At 43.0% G+C, this 23,103-nt stretch overlaps 1 protein-coding gene across 1 annotated transcript in view; it reads right to left on the bottom strand.

Annotated features, from left to right (window-relative positions):
• PCDH15 (protocadherin related 15) overlaps nucleotides 1-23,103 on the bottom strand; it is a 2,701,201-nt gene that overhangs the window by 689,747 nt on the left and 1,988,351 nt on the right. Inside the window, exon 20 of the mRNA XM_086921939.1 lies at nucleotides 9,694-9,918. Within this exon, the coding sequence (XP_086778065.1) occupies nucleotides 9,694-9,918 (225 nt within the window). The remainder of the gene's footprint in view (nucleotides 1-9,693; nucleotides 9,919-23,103) is intronic.

The raw sequence follows: 23,103 nt of genomic DNA, 5'->3' as shown, positions 1-23,103 counted from the left end.
AATTATTCATAATGTGGGATAATTAGCTGTGCATGTCGAGAGTGCAAGTTATAGTTACCTTGAGGCATGGGGGTTTCGCGTTTTGAGACCACCCTTTTTGTCAAACCCTGCTTGGTGGATCACCCCGGAAACTTTTCATGCATAAACTAATTAAAAAAGCATTTTATTTTGAAAGTTTTTGAAGATTCATCAAACGGAGCAAAAAAAAGGCATTTTATATAGGACCGTTGCGACATATATATATATATTCACTGAAAAAACCATAGGTTTTAGGCCTTATATAGTTAGGAATTAGCTTTAAAAATAGTTTGAAATTCACTCCAAAAAAGGTTTAGGGGTGTTATAGTTTGCTAGACATTTCACTCATACAAAACCATTGAAATTGCTCCTATATAGTTAGTTGGACTAACTATATTTCTCGCACCCGCAATGCACTGCTGATGATGTCACATATTAGATCATTCATGACATGGTCAGTGACATCACTGATGACATCTCAAATGACATCACGGATGACATCACTGCTGACATCATCCAGTGAATTTGGTTTGCTTCTTTATTTAAATATGCATTATATAAATAGCAATTTGCATTGAAGAATGAGTGGATATATATAAATAAATATTTGGATGGAGGATTTAGTAGCAGTGTAATTGACTGTGTACATGACCAATTTATAGTGTCTCACTAAATATAGTGGATAGGGACTAAACTGTGCGAATATCTGTATCACTTTGTCAGTTGTTGTGTAAACTGGTTCTCCAGTTGGTTACTAGCTATGTGAAAGTCTATATTAGTTATTGATTATGAATAGTGTGAATAGTTGATTCAGTAGATATATGAAGTTAAAATTACATGTTCTAACAATTTGGGTGAGTGAATCTCTTTAAGGGTGTGGTGATGAGCAAATATATTTCTCAATGGTACATGTCCAAGAAACTAGAAAAATAAAAGGCAGTGTATGTGTCAGTTGTTGTATATGAATAAGTATCCATATGACTCAATGACTGTGTGAGTGACTGTATGGATAACAATATACTTGTAATAATGATTTTATAATTCACTAAGTATGACTTACTATCTAAATGAATAGATGAAGTGGTGTTTGTATAAGTGTGTAGTTAAGTAAGTATGCAAGTATGATCCATTGTTTGCCTAAGTGAGTAGGATGACTTCATATGTGAATAAGATGTGTGCTGCTGTGTAATGTTGATAGAGGTGTATATGTTTTTTTGATAGTGTTCTATTGTTCATTGACAGCATGTACGAGTGAATCTACAGTTAAGTGATTAGATGTGTGCATACATCTATGAATCACTGAGTGGGTTTTTAGATACTTGTATTGCAGTGACAAGGGATTCAAATATGATGCTCTGTATTTTACAAAGAGTGATGAAAGATTTTACTTGTGTATGAGAAAGTGTATGTGATTGTCACGTGGATGATGTCATCAGTGATGTCATCCGTGATGTCATTTGAGATGTCATCAGTGATGTCACTGACCATGTCATGAATGATCTAATATGTGACATCATCAGCAGTGCATTGTGGGTGCACAAAATATAGTTAGTCCAACTAACGATATAGGAGCAGTTTCAATGGTTTTGTATGGGTGAAATGTCCAGCAAACTATAACACCCCTAAAACATTTTGGAAGTGAATTTCAAAGTTTTTTTTAAAGCTAATTCCTAACTATATAAGGCCTGAAACCTATGGTATTTTCAGTGAATTTCAAAGGTTTTTTTAGATGCTAATTCCTAACTATATAAGGCCTGAAACCTATGGTTTTTTAAGTGAATTTGATTTGCAAGGTTTTTTAAATGCTAATTCCTAAATATATAAGGCCTGAAACCTATGGTTTTTTAAGTGAATTTGCAAGGTTTTTTAAATGCTAATTCCTAACTATATAAGGCCTGAAACCTATGTTTTTTTAAGTGAATTTGCAAGGTTTTTCAAATGCTAATTCCTAACTATATAAGGCCTGAAACCTATGGTTTTTTAAGTGAATTTGCAAGGTTTTTTAAATGCTAATTCCTAACTATATATTGCCTGAAATCTATGGTTTTTTCAGTGAATTTGCAAGGTTTTTTAAATGCTAATTCCTAACTATATCTAGCATGAAACCTATTTTTTTTTCAAAAAACTTCAAAGGTTTTGTAAATGCAAATTCTATTAGCGAATAATGTTTTTATATGTTAATATCCTTCTGGTACCACCTGAGCAGACATCTAATTTCTCAGTAGAGCACAAAACAAGAGTGGAAAATGCAAAAAAGGGGCAGGTTAGAGATCCCCTGACCCCCTAGCCCTTCTCAGGTTGTCCCAGAAGGACCCCCAAGGGCAAAATTATTTTTTAATAAAATCATGGGGTACGCGCACAGTACGCGCACGGTACGCGCACTTGTACGCGTACCGTGCGCGTACCCCGTGATTTTTCTTTATTGTTTTGCCCTTGGGGGTCCTTCTGAGACCCCCTGAGAAGGGCTAGGGGGTTTGGGGGTCTCTACCTGCCTCAGTTCTCCTGAGAAACAAGATGGTGGCCAACTCTTCCTGGTTTGGACAGTTTGGAATGTTGACAGTCGACTGCCAGCCAATCAGGATCGCGCTCGCGCAGGTTAGGGTACGCGCACATATGCGTACGGTTCGCGTACGGTACGCGTACGGTGCGCGGACCCGTAAGCTCATAAAGAAATATATGTGTTTTTGAACCTAATATTCATAAAAACCACTGGAGCAATGTTCACCAAACATAGCAAAGGCACATCTGCGTACCAGTCCCTACAATTTTGCCAAGTTTGGCGTAATTCCGTTCAGCGGTTCGGGCTGTAGACTTGTCAGACCGTCCTATGGAAATTAACATGGAAAAAACACGTTTTGGGACCCCCCTTTTTTCTCAGCCCCCACTTCACGAATCCCCCCGAAACTTTCAGGGAAGGAGCGGAGCGCAGCAAGACCATTTTAAGGAAAATTACACGCACATTCATCAACCGGCGCCAAAGTTATTCCCAATAGAATGTTCGGAATTTCCTATGGTAGCCAATCTTAACTATATATACCTACTGGCTATCGCCAGTAGGTAATATATATATATATATATATATATATATATATATATATATATATATATATGTTACGAAACAGCATTCCAAAGCGTGCACTCAGGTCCAAAAACAACAGCACACGCGTGAATTCCAAGTTGTAGGGTTTATTTACGCCATAAGCCCAACGTTGGGCTTATGGCGTAAATAATCCTTACAACTTGGACTTCACGCATGTGCTGTTGTTATTGGACCTGAGTGCATGCTTTGGAACGCCGTTTTGTAACTTATATTAATACCGGCTGTGAGCCACCCAAGCAAAAGGCGAAGGATTTTCGGTAGGAGGTTATATATATATATATATATATATATATATATATATTACCACGGTAGCACCATTGTTAATTGAACAACAAACAATTAGTTGTAAAAAACTTCCCATTGCTGTAATTTTTGATTAGGGGAATAACAATGGTGCCGTGCCTCCTTCGTTGTACAGTACAGTGGTTTTGAACAACTAATACATCTGCTTTTAGTTATATTTTTAATATATAAGAGTTTGGTCTTTTAAATAGTTTTTCCAGCACGTTTTACACATTTTCTTGAACATAAGGTACATGTTGTTTGCACTGAAATTGCCGCAGGGTTTATGGTTGTTTCCAATTCTTGGATCATAAATGTTAATATAAATTTAACCCACTTGGATCTAATTATCCTAGGACTTTGTCTTAGTTTCGGTTCAACTGTATCTATTTTTGTATAGATCAGAATGACATGAATTTATTCATTGATATTTTTATACGTTAATAATTTTTTTAAAGGATTGCCAGATTGCTGTCTTTTATAATATAACGTATTTTGTGATATTCATTCCACATTAACAAATATGAGGTTTTTAACATTGTTTTTAAACCCATAAGTAGTATGTTTTCTATTTCCATTCATGTTGGCAATTGTGACAACCAATCATGTAACTGACCTACTTGCACTTTGCACTTTAAATACTGACTGCTCCTCTAATAGCGTTGTGTGATCAAGGCCTCTGGGTAGGCCGAAACGTTATGCTGGCAGGCTGCTAAAAATTGAATAAATAACTTTCACCTGCATATTTTGGGTGGGCTCTCGTCTCCTTTTCCGGTGGTGTCCTTGAGCATAGAGGATTTCTGGAAGTTCGGTTTCGAGTTTGTGTTGCATATATATATATATATATATATATATATATATATATATATATATATATATATATACATATATATATATATATATATATATATATATATATATATATTCACTGAAAAAAACATGGGTTATAGACCATATATAGTTAGGAATTAGCATTTACAAAACCTTATTTTACTCACACAAAACCATTGAAATTTCATATATATGGAGCACCCGCAATCCACTGCTGATCATGTCACATATTACATCATTCATGACATGATCAGTGACATCACTGATGACATCACTGGTGACATCACTGATGACATCTCAAATGAAATCACTGATGACATCACTGATGACATCTCAAATGACATCACTGATGACATCACTGATGACAACATCCAGTGACTGTATTTTTCTGAAAAGTCAAAATATGTCTTACATATTGAAGAATGAGTGGATGTATAAGTGTCTGGATGAAGGATTTAGTAGGTGCATGACTGACTGTATGAGTGAGTGATTAAATGTGTCTCACTGAGTGCATGGGTTAGTGACTAAACTGTCTTAATTTGTGCATCATTATATCTGTTGTTCTGTAAACTGCTGCATGTGTTGATCAGTAGCTTTATGATTAAGTATATGGGTTATTGATTGGTTGCCCAAGTATTTGTATGTGAGAGTGAGTGTGTGTGGGGGTGGCTGTGAGGTGTGTGACTATGTGCATAGATGTGTGAGCAGTTGATTCACTAGATGTATGGATTCAAAAGTGCATGTGGAAACAGTTGTATGGGCGGTTGACTGGGTGCATTAGTGTATTAGTGAGTGAATGGATATCTCAGTGCTACATGTCAAAGTAAGTACATATGTAAAACACAGTACATGTGAGAGTTGACATATATAAATAACTGTGCATAAGAGCCAGTGAATGTGTGAGTGGCTGTATGGATCATTGTGAACTTGTATCAGGGATTGTATAACAGAGTAAATATGTGTTAGTATATGTTTGAATAAGTAAGGTGTGTATACCTGTAGTTGAGGAAATGGAAGTGTGATTGATTCTTTGCATGACTGACTAGGTGTGTGAGTAACTCCATGGATGAGTGACAGTCTGTGAGTGTCTGTTTACTCTGAGTGTATCTAAGATTATATCAGAGTCTGAAGAGGTTCACCGTATTATCACATGAATGATGTCATCAGTGATGTGATCAGTAATGTCAAATGAGATGTCATCAGTGATGTCATCAGTGATGTCATTAGTGATGTCATTTGAGATGTCATCAGTGATGTCATTTGAGATGTCATCAGTGATGTCATCAGTGATGTCACTGATCATGTCATGAATGATGTAATATGTGACATGATCAGCAGTGGATTGCGGGTGCGCGATATATAGTTAATGCAACTAACTATATATGAAATTTCAATGGTTTTGTGTGAGTAAAATAAGGTTTTGTAAATGCTAATTCCTAACTATATATGGCCTATAACCCATGGTTTTTTCAGTGAATTTTCAAGGTTTTGTAAATGCTAATTCCAAACTATATATGGTCTATAACCTATGGTTTTTTCAGTGAATTTCAATGGTTTTTTGATAGCAAATATCAAAAGCTTTAAAATGTCAAGTACGTGGTAGGTAAAAACATTTTCGTGTTTATGCACGCTGATGTGCTTTGAACGCTGCCCCACCTCCTCTTTTCTTTTAGGAGTATTCTCTCTTTGCAGATAGTGAAGGGTAGGTAACGCAGGCCTTTGCCCCCGTTGTAATCCGTCGTGCCTGCTTCCCTCTCCATTTGATTGATTGTTATCCTAGCATTTATTGTTTTGGAATTGGTTCTCTTTGGTTCATTCTCTATTTCCAAACAAGCACAGAGTCGCAATACTCTGTTTAGTCTTTGCAGATAGTGAAAAATCGTTAAAAAAACAAAAGTAATCAAGCAAAATCAGTAGGCCACTAATGGGATCTCTTTTTGACCTTGCTAAAATAGAAACATTATGAATAACCCCTCATGAGAAATACGAATCTAGTGAGAGGAACTGAACTCGACACCATGATGGCTGCAAGACAGCTCGGCTCCGCCGCCCACCCCACCCAAAACAACGACAAACCCTATGCAAATACTATAAATATATACAACACACCAGCAAAGTAACAGGGTAAAACGTTTTATTAAATAACTATTTACATGGCAGCCTGCTGCAACATCGATTCAAACAAGCCTTTGTATTTGGGGCTGAAAATCAACAAGTAACAGGGTAAAACGTGTTATTAAATAACTATTTACATGGCAGCCTGCTGCAACATCGATCCAAACAAGCCTTTGTATTTGGGGCTCAAAATCAACCATCAATAGTGAGATTTTCATAGGTGAGTGTAGGTTCATGGTTTTCCATCCACAGACTAAAAGCCTGGAGTGGGAGTGAAAGAACAATAACTAGGTAAGAAGGAAGGCAGAGGCTGTGGGAAGGACTCTGGATATGGTATGTTGCTTGGTCCCTGAGATGCTTCAATGTCACTGCCTTGCACAAATGGCATAAGTCCTGGATGTTGGGTGCCATAGTTGAGGGTTCAGAGCAGTGCTTGTAACACTGTCTGAAGCTTATTTGCACCTGCTGCAGCTTCACTATTCTCAAAGTAAGTGGGGGCTGTTTGTGGACCTGACTGCATTGGAAAACAATGTGATGCGGTGCCTCCCTGAACCACTTGACGGAGGCCCCCGAGGAGCGGTGTGATGGCGCGGACTCGGAGGGGGCGCTTGGCTCCTGCCCCCTCCCCAAGTCTTGTTGCCCTGGTGTGGCCTAAGATCGCCCCCGACGTAGGCGGCCGGCTCCCGGGATCAAGCGCAACTTTTTGCCTTTTGGTGACTCTTCCATTCTGGACCTTGTCCCACAATCCGTTCGACCTGAAGACACGTCCTGCGGTGCCCTAGTCCGACCATCACATATTCCTGCGCCAGGAGACGGCGTGGGGTGCACTAGAAGGGAGAGGCGGCGCGAACGTGCCTCCCCCACCTCCCCAGGTGGAGGTTTCTCAGCTACACCCCAGCGCTTCACGCAACCAGCTGACTTGCGCCCGCTCTTGCGGAACAGTGCCTCCCTCGGCCATCTGAATTGCGCCTGCTCCACACCTTGTCCCACAATCCGTTTGACCTGAAGACACGTCCTGCGGTACCGTGATCTGACCATCACATATACCTGCGCCAGGAGACGGCGTGGGGTGCACTAGAAGGGAGATGCGGCGCGAATGAGCCTCCCCCACCTCCCCAGGTGGAGGTTTCTCAGCTACACCCCAGCGCTTCACTCGGCCAGCTGAATTGCGCCTGCTCTTGCTATTACAGCGTCTCACCCGCCATCCAACGGAATTGCACCCAATCTTGCGGTACAGCGACAGGCGGCTGCCACGGAGCTCACGAAATGGCGGTCGGCTCCACAGACTTGGGCCTGGCCTGCAAGGATGGCTCTGGGCAATTCTGGAACTCGGACGCTTGACTGCTAGGGCATGGGCCCCATTCCCAAAAGCGTCCCCTCAGCCTTGAAGATTCTACAAAAGTCACCGGGGCCCCCGACTCCCGCAGACTTCCGGTGGGGAGCGACTGCCATGATTGCTCGCGGAATGGCCACGACGTAGCCACGGGGTGCTCTCATACTGACGCCAGCTTCAGTCTGAAACATCCAGAAACACTGTAGACTACCAATTCGATCAGTTCCGGTGGAGCCCCAACGTGACCCGGTAGAGAAGAACTTGCCCTCCCCTCTTTGACTGATGGTTCTTGTTGCCTGTCCCTTCTGTTGTCATTTAACAGAACTTTTTGGACTGCTGAAAGGGGTTGTGTTCCGACCGCTGGTTGGTGGAGACATTTTGACTATATTCTGGACCTACGTTGTCGCGTAATGCGTCATATGACGCGCCACGTTAGCGCACCCGGAAGTGCTCCGGTGCGCGAGGCGCGAAGCGCAGCTTCCCGGAAGCGATCCGGAGCGCGTCGCAGAGCGCGTAACATAAGCATAACAGGTCATGTGACTTGTTAATAAAACTTTTCATTGGTTCATTTCACTTTTGGGTTCCTAATTATGTAAGGCTAGGTCATGTGACCTAAAAATAACACGTTTCATTGGTTTAGAACTATTTTTTGTCCCAAATGATGAAAACCCCTCCTTGTTTCCTCACTCTGACTTTCATCTTTGTGAGAAGAAGACCTTTTTTCATCACTTAGCAATAGCAAGTGTTGTAGCTTCAGCTGGTGCATCCCCACCACCACCACCTCCTCCTAGGAAGAGAGGACCACCTCCTCAGATCATCCTACAACAAGAGGAGGAAGAAGAGGAAGAGGAGCAAGGGACAGGGAGGTTTTTACCTGAACAGCCAAGGAGGTCCCATGGCAAAGAAAGTGACTGGGAGGGGGCGCTTGGCTCCTGCCCCCTCCCCAAGTCTCGCTCGGCCAGCTGAGTTGCGCCCACTCTTGCGGCCTACAACATGGAGAGGCTGGGGCGTTGACTAGGCGGGGCCTCCGGCCGCAACCACAGCGCCAACGATTGCTGCTGACGGAGGGGAGCCTTGCCGGTGAGAGCCACTGATCTTAAGAACCGCTGCCTGCGGTGACTCCCTGAACTGCTTGACGGAGGCCCCCGAGAGGCGGTGTGGTGGCGCGGACTGGGAGGGGGCGCTTGGCTCCTGCCCCCTCCCAAAGTCTTGTTGCCCTGGTGTGGCCTGAGATCGCCCCCGACATAGGCGGCCGGCTCCCGGGGTCCGGTGGAACTTTTTGCCTTTTGGTGACTCTTGGAAACAACATCTCCTTCTTTCACCTGAATGCGCTGCCCTCAGGGCAGTGTGAGTTGGCGGCTGGTCTGAGAATAGCTCATTCACAGTAGTAGGGACCAATTTCCCTGTTTGCACAAGGCGTACCAGTATGAAGGTGTGCCGTGGTGCTTACAGGGAAAGTGCCCCCTCATTGTAATACAGGCTCTGGTAAATACTGCAGTTAACCATATTGTTCTGGTGCACAATTACCAGCTAGTATTGCATTGAGCTCCAAATCAACCCCACAGAGGCAAAACAGATTTGGATTTCAAATGTGATGGTAATTTTAATATTACAATTACCTTTTAAAGAGCGAAATTATGACTAATTGACTGTAAGAATTGGTCTTGAAAAATTGAAATTGTCTGGCATTCCTGGTTTTTAAGAATTATATATATGTTTATGTATCTTTTATGGTTTGTTTTAACCGAAATTACGATTTCGATTGATTGATGGTAATCTGTGAAGTCACCCTCATGTTAATTTGTTACCAGAGTTGCATGACTCCGTGACATTGTCCTCCTTTCCTGTCCTTCTGCAAGTGTGTCAACACCATGCACTGAGGACCGGTACTGTAAAGGATCTGTAACAACTTGCAAATAGAAAGTATCAGCAATACAGTGTCATGGTGCTTGTCTTACAACCATTTGCTTTTAGTTTCACACAGCAATGTGGGATTGAATGTTTGAACACTTACCTTCACTCTGACTGTGACTGTAGCGAGGCCGGGAGGCATGCTACCAGTTATGTCAAAAGCCTCGACTACAAAGGTATATGCTGCATCCTTTCCCGTAAATGATTCATAATCCAGCGGTTTTAGAAGAGACAACTGACCGGTCAACTGATTCAGAGCAAAAAACTGAGTGGCTTCTAGGGTCCGTATGCGGTAAGTAATGTTTGAAGTGAGATCAGCGTCTTTTGCCTGGAAAACAAGATGTATAAATATAAATAGAAGCACACAGAGCTACAAAAGATTAATCAACAAAAAAACTCAATTACAGTAGCAAAGAAAATGCAGATGGATTCAAAGTGCATAACATGAACACAACAAGTAAAGCAGTTGGTTGAGATTATTATTAGATCCATTCATTGTTGTGTACCAAGCTAGGAAGGAAAACATTATTAGTACATAGGATTTGTTTGTCTAAGTCTGGTAGATAATGCTTTTTTCACTGTACTACAAGTAGGCAATTGACTCGCGAAAAGTATAGATTCAAACATGGGCTTTGCTATAAACAGAGAGACAGCCAGCCATGAAAAAATGTTGGGGCATATTACCAAGGGCATTATCTCTGCATTAGCGGGACTTTTTCCCGCTAATGCGGCGATAACTTTATCGCCCTATTACCAAGCTGTCGCTAACACCAGTTAGCGACAGCTTGTGGGCGATAGCGGGCATTTAGGGGCCCACTTTGCATGTCAGCGATAATTATCGCTAATGACATGCAAAGTGGACGTGCCGAGATGTTAGCGACTGAAAACAGTTGCTAACATCTCTAACTCCTATTAACAACTTTTGGAAATATTCGCGCTAAGTGCGAATATCTCCAAAAGCTAACGCCTGCTAAAAACAGTTCTTAGCCATGTTATCCAATGGAAGGTGGATAACATGGCTAAGAGCATTGTCACGATAATGCATGAATATCGCTGATTTTTCAGCGATATTCATGCATTTTGCAAGATTTTTAACGCTTTTGACATAAACCTTGATAATATCAAGGTATCTCAGCGGTAAAAATCCTCGGCGATATTTTTTTCCCGCTAACCAAGCAATAGCGATAATTATCGCTATTGCTTGGTAATATGCCCCGTTGTTTTTTTAATAAATGGTTTAATAGAGAGTTTGCCCAAGTAAATTAGGTAAATTAAACAAGATTTGCATTACACTTTATCTTTAAGCTAAGGAAGAAAATTAAGGTGCAGGAGCTACACTAAAATACAGACAATCAGCTATGAAAAGCCAACTAATATTAAAAGGATTGATTTACTAATTTAGGCTCATTTCAAGTTATGCAAAGTGGAGTTACCACATGGAATTTTACACCACTTAATCACAAGGGTCGGAGCACCAGATTATATTTTACTAGCTTGAACAACAGGCTGGTAAAATCACGATTCCCCCAGCAAGGGCATCTTTCACTTCTTCCCCACTACGCTCTCAAACCACATTCCTTCCACCCGCCCAGCACTTGGCCTTGGTTCACATTTACTATTTGCTGAGATCTGGTGGTAAATGTGAGCATTAACTGCACAAAACAGGGAATTCCGTGCTGTTTTACACCCGGCAAAACTAGGTTTGCGCAGGTATTCCCCATTCCATGGAATTTACCCATAATTGCACTGTATTGTTGAGATGTTACTGCACAATAGCGGTAATCACGGGTGCAGAATTTGCACCACTTCAGTACCGTGTAAGTCATAATGAGGGCCCAAGACTTCAACACCTAGGGGTAGAACCACTTCATTACACTTAGATTCAATTGGATAGGGTGGTTTAATGAAAAAAAAATTATTTTTTGTAATCAAATTTGCAGTGGCTGGCCTTCCTAGAATTTTGATTAAGAGACCAAAACCCAGAAACATTGTCAGATGTCATAGAGTAAATAAGAAAATATTCTTCACAAATTGAAGCAAGAGTAGAATACACACGTTTGTCTGTCAGTCAAAAAGAGTGAGCCCAAACCAATCAATTCATAGCCTAAGCACAGATCGGAAAGCCTATAAAAGCAGTGATAACATAACATAAAAAGTCCAGTCAAAGGAGTGCAGTAAGACTTATGCGAAGACACCCAGCATAACTCATGTCCAAAAACTTGCCCATGAGTCTCCCAACACCCATGGAAATTGGTGCAGGCTGATGCAGGCATGAAAACATTCTCCTTGATATTAACTACCACCAACCTATACTCAGGGCAATTTAATGTGCAAGCACTAAAACTCAAACCGTATGACAAAATCTTAGCAATTTCTGAATATGTGCCTAAATTGCATTTCATATTTTCATTTATTTCAGGTGCACATTTTTCATTTACAAAGGTATATTGCTTTTAATGTTGTCTGCACATATGTAACACATATTTGCCTAATTAGAGATTTATAGTGCATTAATTATTCACAAATATGCATTTAGATGATTTTTAGGGCTTTATAGAATTGAGTGAAGGTATGAAAAAGACTACTATGATAATTCTTGCAATTAACATCCTTCCATGGAAGTCCTTCCCTTTTCGATTAGAAAAGTGTACTTAATCTTGTTACAGACAAGCAAAAGGTAGAGGCTAATCTTTGACTTTCTTGGATGTTGATAGAGCAAGCAGAAGTTGTAAACCTCCTTTGTGAAGGCCATAGGCAGGTATCTCAGACCAAGCATGACCTTATAGGGTTGCTGAGACCCCAATGCTACTGAGTGCAGAGATAGACAAAAACATTCTTCATAGAGAACAACACTTCTGTAAACTATGGGGGCGAGAGGGTGAGAAGCAAACTTAGAAATTTACACCGGACCTTTTGGTGCTAAAAGAGCTACGCTGGAAGCAAGAAACGATGTTTTAGAGGACAGGGATGGAATCCATCTTTTCCATTCAAGGTAATTCTGAAATAGCATTACAGTGTTGCATTGATTGTCAATATGTTGTTTATTATACGTTTTTTTATTTTACCTATGTTCTTCATTTGTATAGTTACAACCACACACATTTTCTTGCCAAGGAGAGGATGTTGATTTTAATAAAAATCATAAAACATATTCTTGGTTCTTGAGTGCATCGGTGGAAAGTGGTTCATGTAGTATTGTACGAGTTAGCAATGATGGAATCCTTTTACCTCTTGATGGACAATGAATTAAGTGTTAGAGTGTAGTGAAGTGAATGCTGGTTTAGAATGTTGAGTTTGCTGTTACACGCAGAAGAATAAAGACGTGTTATAATAAGTTCTTTGTGTGGTGTAGTCATTAGTGGAAACCCAGGCGGGGAGGATGCTACAGTTCAGGGTATCAACAAATAATCCTTTGTGTCTCACAGGACTAATCATTACCCAGGATACACCATCCTCATGTAATGCTCAGTTGGTTCATGGGCTATAGTTCACCAGGTTCCCCTGTCACTAGTAGGTAAATTAGCATTGGGCCTGTACTTTTGCCAGAGGTTCTAGAAAACTTAATCTCGGCTCACATTTGTTTTGGATAGCAAAAAACATATCAAATATACTATTCAAATGCAAATGAATGCCCCACAACTATGCAACAGTACTACCATACAAAGACATGTACACATTCATCCATATCTATTTCTGGAGGCTTGAACACATGCTCACAATGACCACAAATGCAAACCTAACTTCAAGAGCTAGCATTCCACATAAGCCAGTAATGCTGCATATGGAAATATGCATTCCAAGAAACATTCTGATTGCTGTACCAATAAAAAAATGCGTAAAACCTTTGAATACACCATGGAAAGGTCCACAAATTTGCATTCAATACAAACCTAGATCCCTTTATATTTGCAAGGAAATTCCAGGAAACCAGCCTTTTGTGATCTGCACTGCACACACACAGACACGCACCCACACACAATGCAGAAGTAGCTGAGAAGCCCAGAACTGTCAGAGGCATAAGCAAATATAAACATTGGAAAACACCCACTGCAGCCAATCATATCAATAAAATATGAATCTATAAATATAACTACTCAGACCTTTATTTACATAAACGTATTGGCACAGTTGACTCCCCTGCAAGCAACTCAACTGCAGAAGACAGTAGGACGCATTGCAGAGATAGCAAAAAAAGTATAGTTATGAACACACCCCAGAAAACGTCTCTGCAAAAATAGGCTCCCAATAATGCAAAATCTTCTTTATTCCTATTCATGAGGTCATCCCGGGGTTTAGGAAACAGAAATCTCAGGGGCATGCAATATGGTGCAGGGAAAGTTTGAAAAGAATTCCAAAATAGTATGATTTCCAGTTAATTCACATGAAAATTAAACCCAGAAACTACACACACCTAGATCTGGATTAAAATTGAAATTCAAGTTTATCATAAAGACACGGATTGACTGCTAAAGATGCAACCAATCTTAGTAGACAGAACTGTATCCTTTAGACCTGGCACCCACACTCCAAAATATCACACATCTTAACACTTTATCATAAAGAATTATTCTCCTTCAACACAATACAGAAAATATAAATAGGTATGCAGATATATTTATTTACAATAGATTTCAAAACTACCCATGCTACAGAAAGGCATATTGGGTTAGTAGGAAAGCAGTACACATCAGCTCATTGTATGCATGCAAAAGGGAGACTTCAGCACATTGTGGTCATGCAAAAGGGGTCACTGCTACAGAAAGCCAACTCTTCCATTTGTGATCAGTGTGTGACTGTGCACATGAAGCACACCAGAGCCAATCATATGAGGCCTCACAAGTTGCTAGCCTTCACTGCAAGAAAACACAATCCTGGCACAAAAGCTTGAGGTGTTGGAAATTGGGCTTCTGGTTAGCAAAGGTGTGCACCCTGTCCAAGCAAAAGCCACAATCCTAGGCAGGGTAAGGTAAGTACCCACTAGAAAATAACCTCTGCTCACCCTCTGGTGGCTTGGCAGTCAGGCTTATCTAAAGAGCTAATGTGTAAAACATTTGTGCAACACACACACACACACACAGTAACACAATGAATGCACCATATAAAGACTCCAAATAGGTTTATAAAAAAATGATTATTATATTATAACCAAAACATGAACACAATGACAAAAATCCATTGTATAGAAGTTGAGATGTTGAGGTTTAAACGAATAAATGCAATAAATTGCTTAGAAGCAAGTGGCGCTAAAAGGTTACTTTAGGTCATGCAGTACCACAGCAAAGTTCGGGCTGCTATTATAGAAGAGCAGGCCAGATTCAGGTACCACCCAGGTGAACAAGGACCTTTCCTGGTCACAGCAATGAGATGCGTCAATCTCCTTAACACAGTGAAGGTGATGCGTCAGACCGAAGACAAGTGCTGGAGTCGAGAGGCTTTAAGCAATGCACCAGATTCTGTGATGCAGTTGAGGGGATGTGTTGATCTCACCAAGCTGCAGTGTTGGCGATATACTGTCCAAAGCATCTGTCTTGGGAGGCAAAGTGATGGTTCCAATGAGTTATGCCTATTTTACTTGTGGAAACAAGTTGATGCCCCGGTTCTCCGGTTCTCCTACATGCAGACCGGAAATGCATCGCAATCCGTGTTGCAAGTATCTTGGCCACTTCCAGCAAACCAGGCACAGGAAAAGGGGTAAAGACTTTGATTTCCCTGAGTCAAACAACAGCAGGCAAGCCAACACACCATTTGAGACACCTTGGAGTGAAGCCAGAGTTCAACTTTCATTCAGCAGAGTCAGAGAGCAGCAGGAAGCAGGGCAATGTGAGAGGAAAACAGAACTTTCATGTCTGCAGTCTAAAGAGGATTTCTTAAAGCAGCACAGCAGTCTTTCTGACAGAGGTTCAGTTCAAGATTCAGAAGTGTCTTTCATTAGGGAGTCAGAGACCCACAAGCGCCTTTGATGTGGGTTGACTTGAAAGTAACTGCCTGAAGTGTACAAACATCCCTTTCAGCCCAGCCCTGTCTACCAGGCTACCTGTAGGGGGTAATGAGTCCTTGGTGTGGGGACAGGACACTGCCTATTCAAGTAAATTGTTGGCCCCCCGTTCTATTCTGCCCAGGCAGGGCCATCAGAATGTAGACTTATGTAGATGGGTACTCAGACACACCTATCCTTCCTGTGCTGTGGCTGTCTAGAGGGAAACAAAGCGTAGCTGTCACCAACCCCAGATATGCATTGCAGACAGGCTGTCAGGCAAACAGAGTAGTAAGTGCAGAGAAATGTCTACTTTCTGAAAGTACCATTTCTAAAACAGTAATGGTAAATCCAACTTCACCAGTATACCAGTGTGGATTTATCATTACCATTCCAAACATATGCAACATGAAAAAGCTACTCCTCTCTAACCAGGAATTACAGCTTGAAAGTATTAAGGAATTCTCAATGCTAACCGATAAGAGGCGTAGGCCTCGCAGTGGTGAAAACAAAATAGACTGCTTGTCACTACCAAGGCAGGCAAAACATAAAAGTACATATCCTACCTTTTACTTACATAGCACCCTGCCCTTAGGGCTACCAAGGGCCTACTTTAGGGTTGACTTATGTGTAATAAAAGGGATGGCAATTAGTTTTAAATGCCAAGTCAAGGTGGCAGTAAACTACACACACAGGCTCTGTAGTGGCAGCCTGAGACAGGTTTGAAAGGCTACTTTTGTGGGTGGCAGAATCTGTGCTGCAGCCCTCCAGTAGCAACTAAGTTACAGGACCTGGCTATGTGGTATACAACCTTACAATGAATTAACAAGTACATTAAATGTGTCAACCAGGTATACACCAATTACACACATGTTTAGGGAAGAAGCACATGCTCTTTAGCACTGCTAATCAGTGGTAAAGAGCTCAGAGCCCTAATGCCAAAAACAAGATTCAGCAAAATGTGGAGGCAAAAAGACTTGGAGAAGACCACCCTAAGGTTGACAAGTCTAACATGAGGTATATATAATTTACTCTAGCTCCTTGACAACAGCAGAGAGTCCTCCAGAAAGCGAGATGGAAACACCTCATTTGCAGAAACACACAGAGGACAGCCCTGAGAAAACCCCTTAGTCCTCTTTTAAAGTGCTAAAATAGAAACATATTGTGGCTATCGAATTTATGAAAAATCACATTACAGATTTCACAGGCAACATAAGGACAGGAATGTACTTTATCAAAGGGCAGGGCAGGCCTGGGCGTGGTCTGCAGAATTTTGCTATGTGGAAGGCTGTGAATTTACCAAAAAAACTCTGCGAAGTTCCGCAAGTAGCGGAGTGGAGTGCGAACTGTAGTTTGTGGTGGTATTCCTGACACTCGATTAGAAATTCTACCCGAGTGGCTGCTCGCAAACTTACCGTTCGTGATCGCGAACTTACCATTCGCAATCGCTTACGGGGGAAAAACTCCGCTGCGCTATGCAAAGCGGAGTTTTCTGCACTCTACGAGCTCCACGGAGTGCAAAAAACTCTGCCAACTCTGCAAACGGAGCAAGGTTCACCACCCAGGCCTAGGTAAGGGCAATGATCTGAGGAGAGCTGCTTGTAATAGATCGTGTGAACTGATAGCAAAACAGTGATGCCAAGGCTACACACCACAAGGTCATACAAGGGTTTGCAACATTGGCAGCATAAACTACTGAGCTGTGGACCAAGAATTTCTATGCATCTGTAGTGGGTCAATTGTTCGGATACACCCAGCAAGCAAAGAGGATTTTAAATACTCAATACATTGATTCCCCACAGTGGAGCACAGGTTGTAATGATTACCAAAATAATGTTCCTAGGAGTTAGGGTTGATACCAATTATGTAACCCAAACTCTCTCGGGCCAGATGGGATACAGAAAATATCTGAGGAAGAGCCCTCACCTATCCCTAGGGGTGGTAGGCTTCTCCATTTGGCTAGCTCCTCAGGCCGGTGATGAAATGACCCCATAAAAAGGGGATCTTTGCTGGAGATTTTAACTTAAATTTGCTGTTCGATACTGGGGATCCCTCCAGACACCCAGTAATGACTTGAAAAGTAGATTGGTCAAATCAAACAATATTAACATTTACTAGGGATACCTTAAAAGCACTTTATTCATAGGGTTCCTGTTAAAGGTTAAAAAAGTAAGAGATTGAAATATAAAAGGAAAGTGTACCCCTGAATTTGCCTAAGAGGTTGATATGGTTCTTGCTAGGTGCAAAATATATGTTTGACTGTATGGTCACAAGTCTGAATCAATGTTTCATCCGATAACAATATTCTTTGCAAATATTTGTGCTAATGGGGAAATAATTCACCAGTGAACTCTACTCCTGATCTCCTGATTGTGGGATTTTTTGGCTGCAACCTGGCCTGTAATAATTTAAAAAGCAAACTATAGGTTTCAATTAGAGATTGGCAGCACCATAATTTAGTGGTGCTCTCACACCACCAAACTTGCAGGTCTCCTGCCCTGTATGGAGGCAGAGGAACAACTGGGTTTCTATTGGTGGATCCACAGCTGACCCAGCCAGCGGAAATCCTTGACTTAGTGGCAGGTATACCTCTGGACCACCAGGTGATTTTTAAGGCAGCATGATGAATGTCACTAGATTTACCTGCCCAGGACCACAGTGTGATATCAGAAAATACCTGCAATAAATAGTAAGACATCATCCTGTGCATCGTATCCATTGTTTCTGTTGTTTTTTTAGAAACAAACTTCTGCACTGGGAGTTGTTATATTTTTTTAAAAAAACATCTTTGTAGAGTAGGCGAAATAATGATGAAACCCAGAGAGTGTTCTGACTTCAGAGTAACTACTGCTCTGAAGGCTATGAGACCCCTCCACCTCAGGTGGGGGTCTCTTAATATAGTGCATAAGGCTCTCTGTCGAGAGAGTGGAGGCCAGAGCCTCCATTGATCTGGTGGGCTGGCAAGCTACCCAAAAGTATCTAAATTACTCCCTATGTGGTCAGTGCAATAACTGAACTTGAATATACTATTATGGAAAAAGGTGTACAAAATATGAATAACAGGAATAAGGTGAAATATGAATATTTCTCTCTGATATGTGTTAGGGATTGGCTTACCCAAACAAGTGCTGTATATATCAATCAATACATTTGTAGAGCGCGCTACTCACCCGTGAGGGTATCAAGGCGCTGAGGGGAGGGGGGTGCCGCTACTGCTCGAATAACCAGGTCTTGAGGTGTCTCCTGAAGGTGAGATGGTCCTGGGTCCTTCGTAGGTGTGCGGTAAGGGAGTTCCATGTCTTGGTTTCCAGGTAGAAGAACAATCTTCCTCCGGTGGTGGCTCCGCGAATCCGTGGGACGGTGGCGAGGGCGAGGCTGGTGGAGTGGAGCTGGCGGGTGGGGGTGTAGAACGAGAGGCAGTTGTTGAGGTATTCGGGGCCCATGTTGTGGAGTGCTTTTTGTGCGTGGGTGGGCAGCCTGATCGTGATCCTCTTGCTGACGGGGAGCCAGTGCAGGTTTCTAAGGTGCGCGGATATGTGGTTATGGCGAGGGATGCCGAGGATCGAGGAATAGTCGTGCGGCGGCGTTCTGTATGCGCTGAAGCCATTTCTGAAGTTTGGCTGTGGTTCCTGTATAGGGCATTCTTGTAATCCAGTCGGCTGGTGACGAGGGCCTGGGTGACCGTCTTTCTGGTTTCAGTGGGGATCCACCGGAAGATCTTTCGGAGCATGCGCACGGTGTTGAAGCATGAGGACGAGACCGCATTGACTTGCTTGGTCATCGTGAGGGAGGAGTCCAGGATGAATCCCGGGTTGCATGCGTGGTCCGTGGGTGTCCAAGGTTGTCAAGGTTGTCGAGCAGGGTGGTGGTGTTGTTGTCGTTGTTTTTCCCCAGGTGGAAGTTCAGGTCCCCTAGGAGGATGTACTCTGGTGAGGCTAGGGCTTGTGGGCTGATGAAGTCGGCGATGGTTTCGCTGAATTGTGTCCATGGACCCGGGGGTCTGTAGATGAGCGTTCCTCTGAGGGTGGTCTGGGGGTTGGTGTGGATCTGGAAGTGTAGGTGTTCGACGGCGGTGAGTGTGTTTTTGGTGTTGGTCGTGACGCTAATGGTGTTCCAGTAGATGATGGCGATTGCTCCTCCGGTTTGTTTGACACGGTCCTTCTGGGTGATTTTGTAGCCATCCGGGATGGCTATGGCGATGTCGGGGGCCGAGTTTGACGGCGTGTTTGTGGACGGAGCGGGTGTTGAGGAGGATGCCATTGAGGTGGTTGTTGTTGTCGTTGCTGTGTTCGGTGGGCAGGGTGCAGGTTCGGAGGCAAGGTGAATTTGCATGCTTGGCAGGTGAAGGGTCCGTGGGTGCGCCTCGGGGTGGCTTGGTGGTAGGCGGCAGGTCGTCCTGTGTTGAGTGCGTAGAGGGTGGCGGTGTCGTATCTCAGTCGGGTGCACTGGCAGTGGCTGGGGCCAGGGGATCTGGCGCTGGGCGCGGTCCAGGCGCGGACGGGCGCAGACAGGCTTGCTTTTGGTGCGCCTTTGGCACGCCCGCTGCGCGCGTCCGCTGCATGACGGCCGCGCTGCCTCCATAAGAGACAAAGTGGGAGGGAGGAGCAGCTGGGAGGCGGGAACGGGGTGGCCAATGGGCGAGGGCAGGGGGTACAAAAGGAAAAAGGGGGCGGGCCGCAGGGGGGCAGCGGCGGGAAGCGGGAGCAGGGGGGTCACAGCGGGCTGGGGCGCAAAAGGAGCGTCTCCAAATACAGTACAGCCACAAATGAAAACAGTAGAGTACACAGCACAACAGAGGGGGAAATAGAAAAAAGTTAGCAGTAAACAGTTAGCAGCCATCAGGGGCAAACCCTCGACAGCGGCGGAGCAGAGTGGCAGAGACTCGGCGATCAGCTGGAGCCGTGCGGCATCGGGAGTGACCTGGGGTCAGGTCACACTCACCTGAGCCGCGCTGCCTCCATAAGAGGCCAAGTGGGAGGGAGGAGCAGCTGGGAGGCAGGAACGGGGTGGCCAATGGGCAAGGGCAGGGGGTACAAAAGGAAAAAGGGGGCGGGCCATGGGGGAGCAGCGGCAGGAAGCGGGGACCCGGGCGGGGGCGTCACAGAGGGCTGGGGCACAAAAGGACTGCCTCAAAATACAGTACAGCCACAAATGAAAACAGTAGAGTACACAGCAGAACAGAGGGGGAAAAAGAAAAAAGTTAACAGTAAACTCAGGTCGTATGGATTGGAACTCTCTAGCGTCACTTACAAATGGGTCACTGACAAGATTCAAATTTTATCAACTATCTACATGGTGGGCAAGCCAGGCATTACAGCGGGAAAAAGACACTGGAATTCCGCCACAGAGGGCTGGGGCACAAAAGGACTGCCTCCAAATACAGTACAGCCACAAATGAAAACAGTAGAGTACACAGCAGAACAGAGGGGGAAAAAAAAAGTTAACAGTAAACTCAGGTCGTGTGGATTGGAACTCTCTAGCGTCACTTACAAATGGGTCACTGACAAGATTCAAATTTTATCAACTATCTACATGGTGGGCAAGCCAGGCATTACAGCGGGAAAAAGACACTGGAATTCTTGACTCAATCTGTAGGGGTAAAGGGTGGAACCGAGAAGTATCACTGTGGTATAAACTGCTCACAGAGGCTAAAGAAATATTAGATCACGAGTTGATAAGCCTCTGGGGTAATATTATAGCTGAACACCCTGAAGAAACTAGTAAGATATGGACAGATTCTTTCTCTTTCTCTCAGAGATTAATAAAACCGGCTAATTAAAGGATAAACCATCTGTTTACGTCCTATCGGGTTTATTGGACCCCGGCCAAATTGAACAGGATAACACAGGAGAACTACTGTTGTCCCCGCTGTAAACTCCTAGCAGCAAACGATCTGCATATTTTTCTAGACTGCCCTGGGATCCAGGAGTATTGGAAGGCCATTATTGGTTTTATGGGTGAGGTTTTATTAACTACTATCTCCCTTTCTCCTAGGCTAGTATTCTTTGGCCTACCACGGGGATATAATATGAATAATTATTCATCATTATTCATATTTTACGTGGTAGTCATAGTTAGGAGGGAGCGCAGACTGTTTAAAAAAAATTATGGAAGTTTTCAAGATGGACATGGCGGGTCGGACGGAAAGCTCAGAGAGTGCATGGTCAAAACTAGAGGTCTGGTTAAAAAAGTAAACGGTCCAATGATTATGCCAGAGGTCTGTGTCGGTCCTGTCCTCCCCTAGCCCGAGGCATTCCATTTAATGGCAGGAGAGTGGGATAAGAAAACAACCCGCCTCTGGGAGATCTCTGGTTGCTGTATATTGACCCCAGGGTGGCATCAATAAAGTCAGTATAGAAGGCACCAGAGAGACCCACCTAGAGCATATAACATCTGGTGGCATATATGAGGACAAAAAAAAAGCAGTAAACAGTTAGCAGCCACCAGGGGCGAACCCTCAACAGTGGCGGAGCAGAGGGGCAGAGACTCGGCGATCAGCTGGAGCCGTGGGGTGTGGGGAGTGACCTGGGGTCAGGTCACATCTACAACAAACAGTCAAACTCATGCAAATTAGTATTTTAAATGTTGCTTTCCCTGTCTCAAATCAACTATTTCTTGTTCTAGACATGTATTTACAGTACTATCTCTAAATCATAGGTTGGAATCCCACAAATTTATGGAGGTAGTTTACATTTACAGGCAGGTTTTCATTTGAATGCACTGTTAGTAGGATAGGTTAGTACATGTATTTCTTACATCTACTATCCTCCGTAAATTGTTGATAGAATGTGTGTGATCTATGCTGTTTTGCTATTTATGCACATGTATTTATTTATTTAGTTGTGGTATTGCCGAATATCACAAACCACCCTGTTTCAGTCTCAATGCATGTTTGATTGTATGTAAATATACGAGGAAGGAGCCGATTGCGATGTATTACATTTGAGTTCTCTGCTTGTGAAGTGCAAGGTGATCATCAGAAGGGATGGACAGGTACTAAAGCAATCTTCCGACAACCTTAGAGTGGTCTTCCCCAAACATTTTCCATGCTTACCTCCACTTTTCACTGTATTGTTTTTGTTGACCTTAGGACTGTGAGCGCTTTACCACTGCCAACCAATGCTAAAGTGCATGTGTTTCTTCCCTCAAACAGGGTTCGATTGACTTATCAACAATTGGTATATTTAATTTACCTATAAGTCCTTAGTAGCGTCCCTACCTGTGCCTACCCTACGCAAAGGTTAACATTGGGAATTCCTTATTATACTCATAAGCTGTATTTTCTGATTTAGAAGGAGTCCTGTCATGTTTAATATTATCGGAATGGTGAAGATAAAGAATGCCCTCATGTAGAGAGTATGGAGCCTGGGCTGTGAAGGGATGGCCTCTGTGCCCTGAAATGCCCCTCTTTGAAGTCAACCTACACTTCAAAAGCACAATTGGGTAGAAGTAATGGGTCTCTGACACCACCAAATCAGTCACTACTAGGCCTGAAAATAACTCTGCCTGGAAGAAGGACTGTTGTGGTGATACAAGGAC

Source organism: Lissotriton vulgaris, chromosome 5 (genome assembly GCF_964263255.1).
Source record: "Lissotriton vulgaris chromosome 5, aLisVul1.2, whole genome shotgun sequence".
In the NCBI taxonomy this organism is placed as follows: Eukaryota; Metazoa; Chordata; class Amphibia; order Caudata; family Salamandridae; genus Lissotriton; species Lissotriton vulgaris.
The sequence above is the reverse complement of the archived record's forward strand: the minus strand, read 5'-3'. Positions and strand labels throughout refer to the sequence as shown.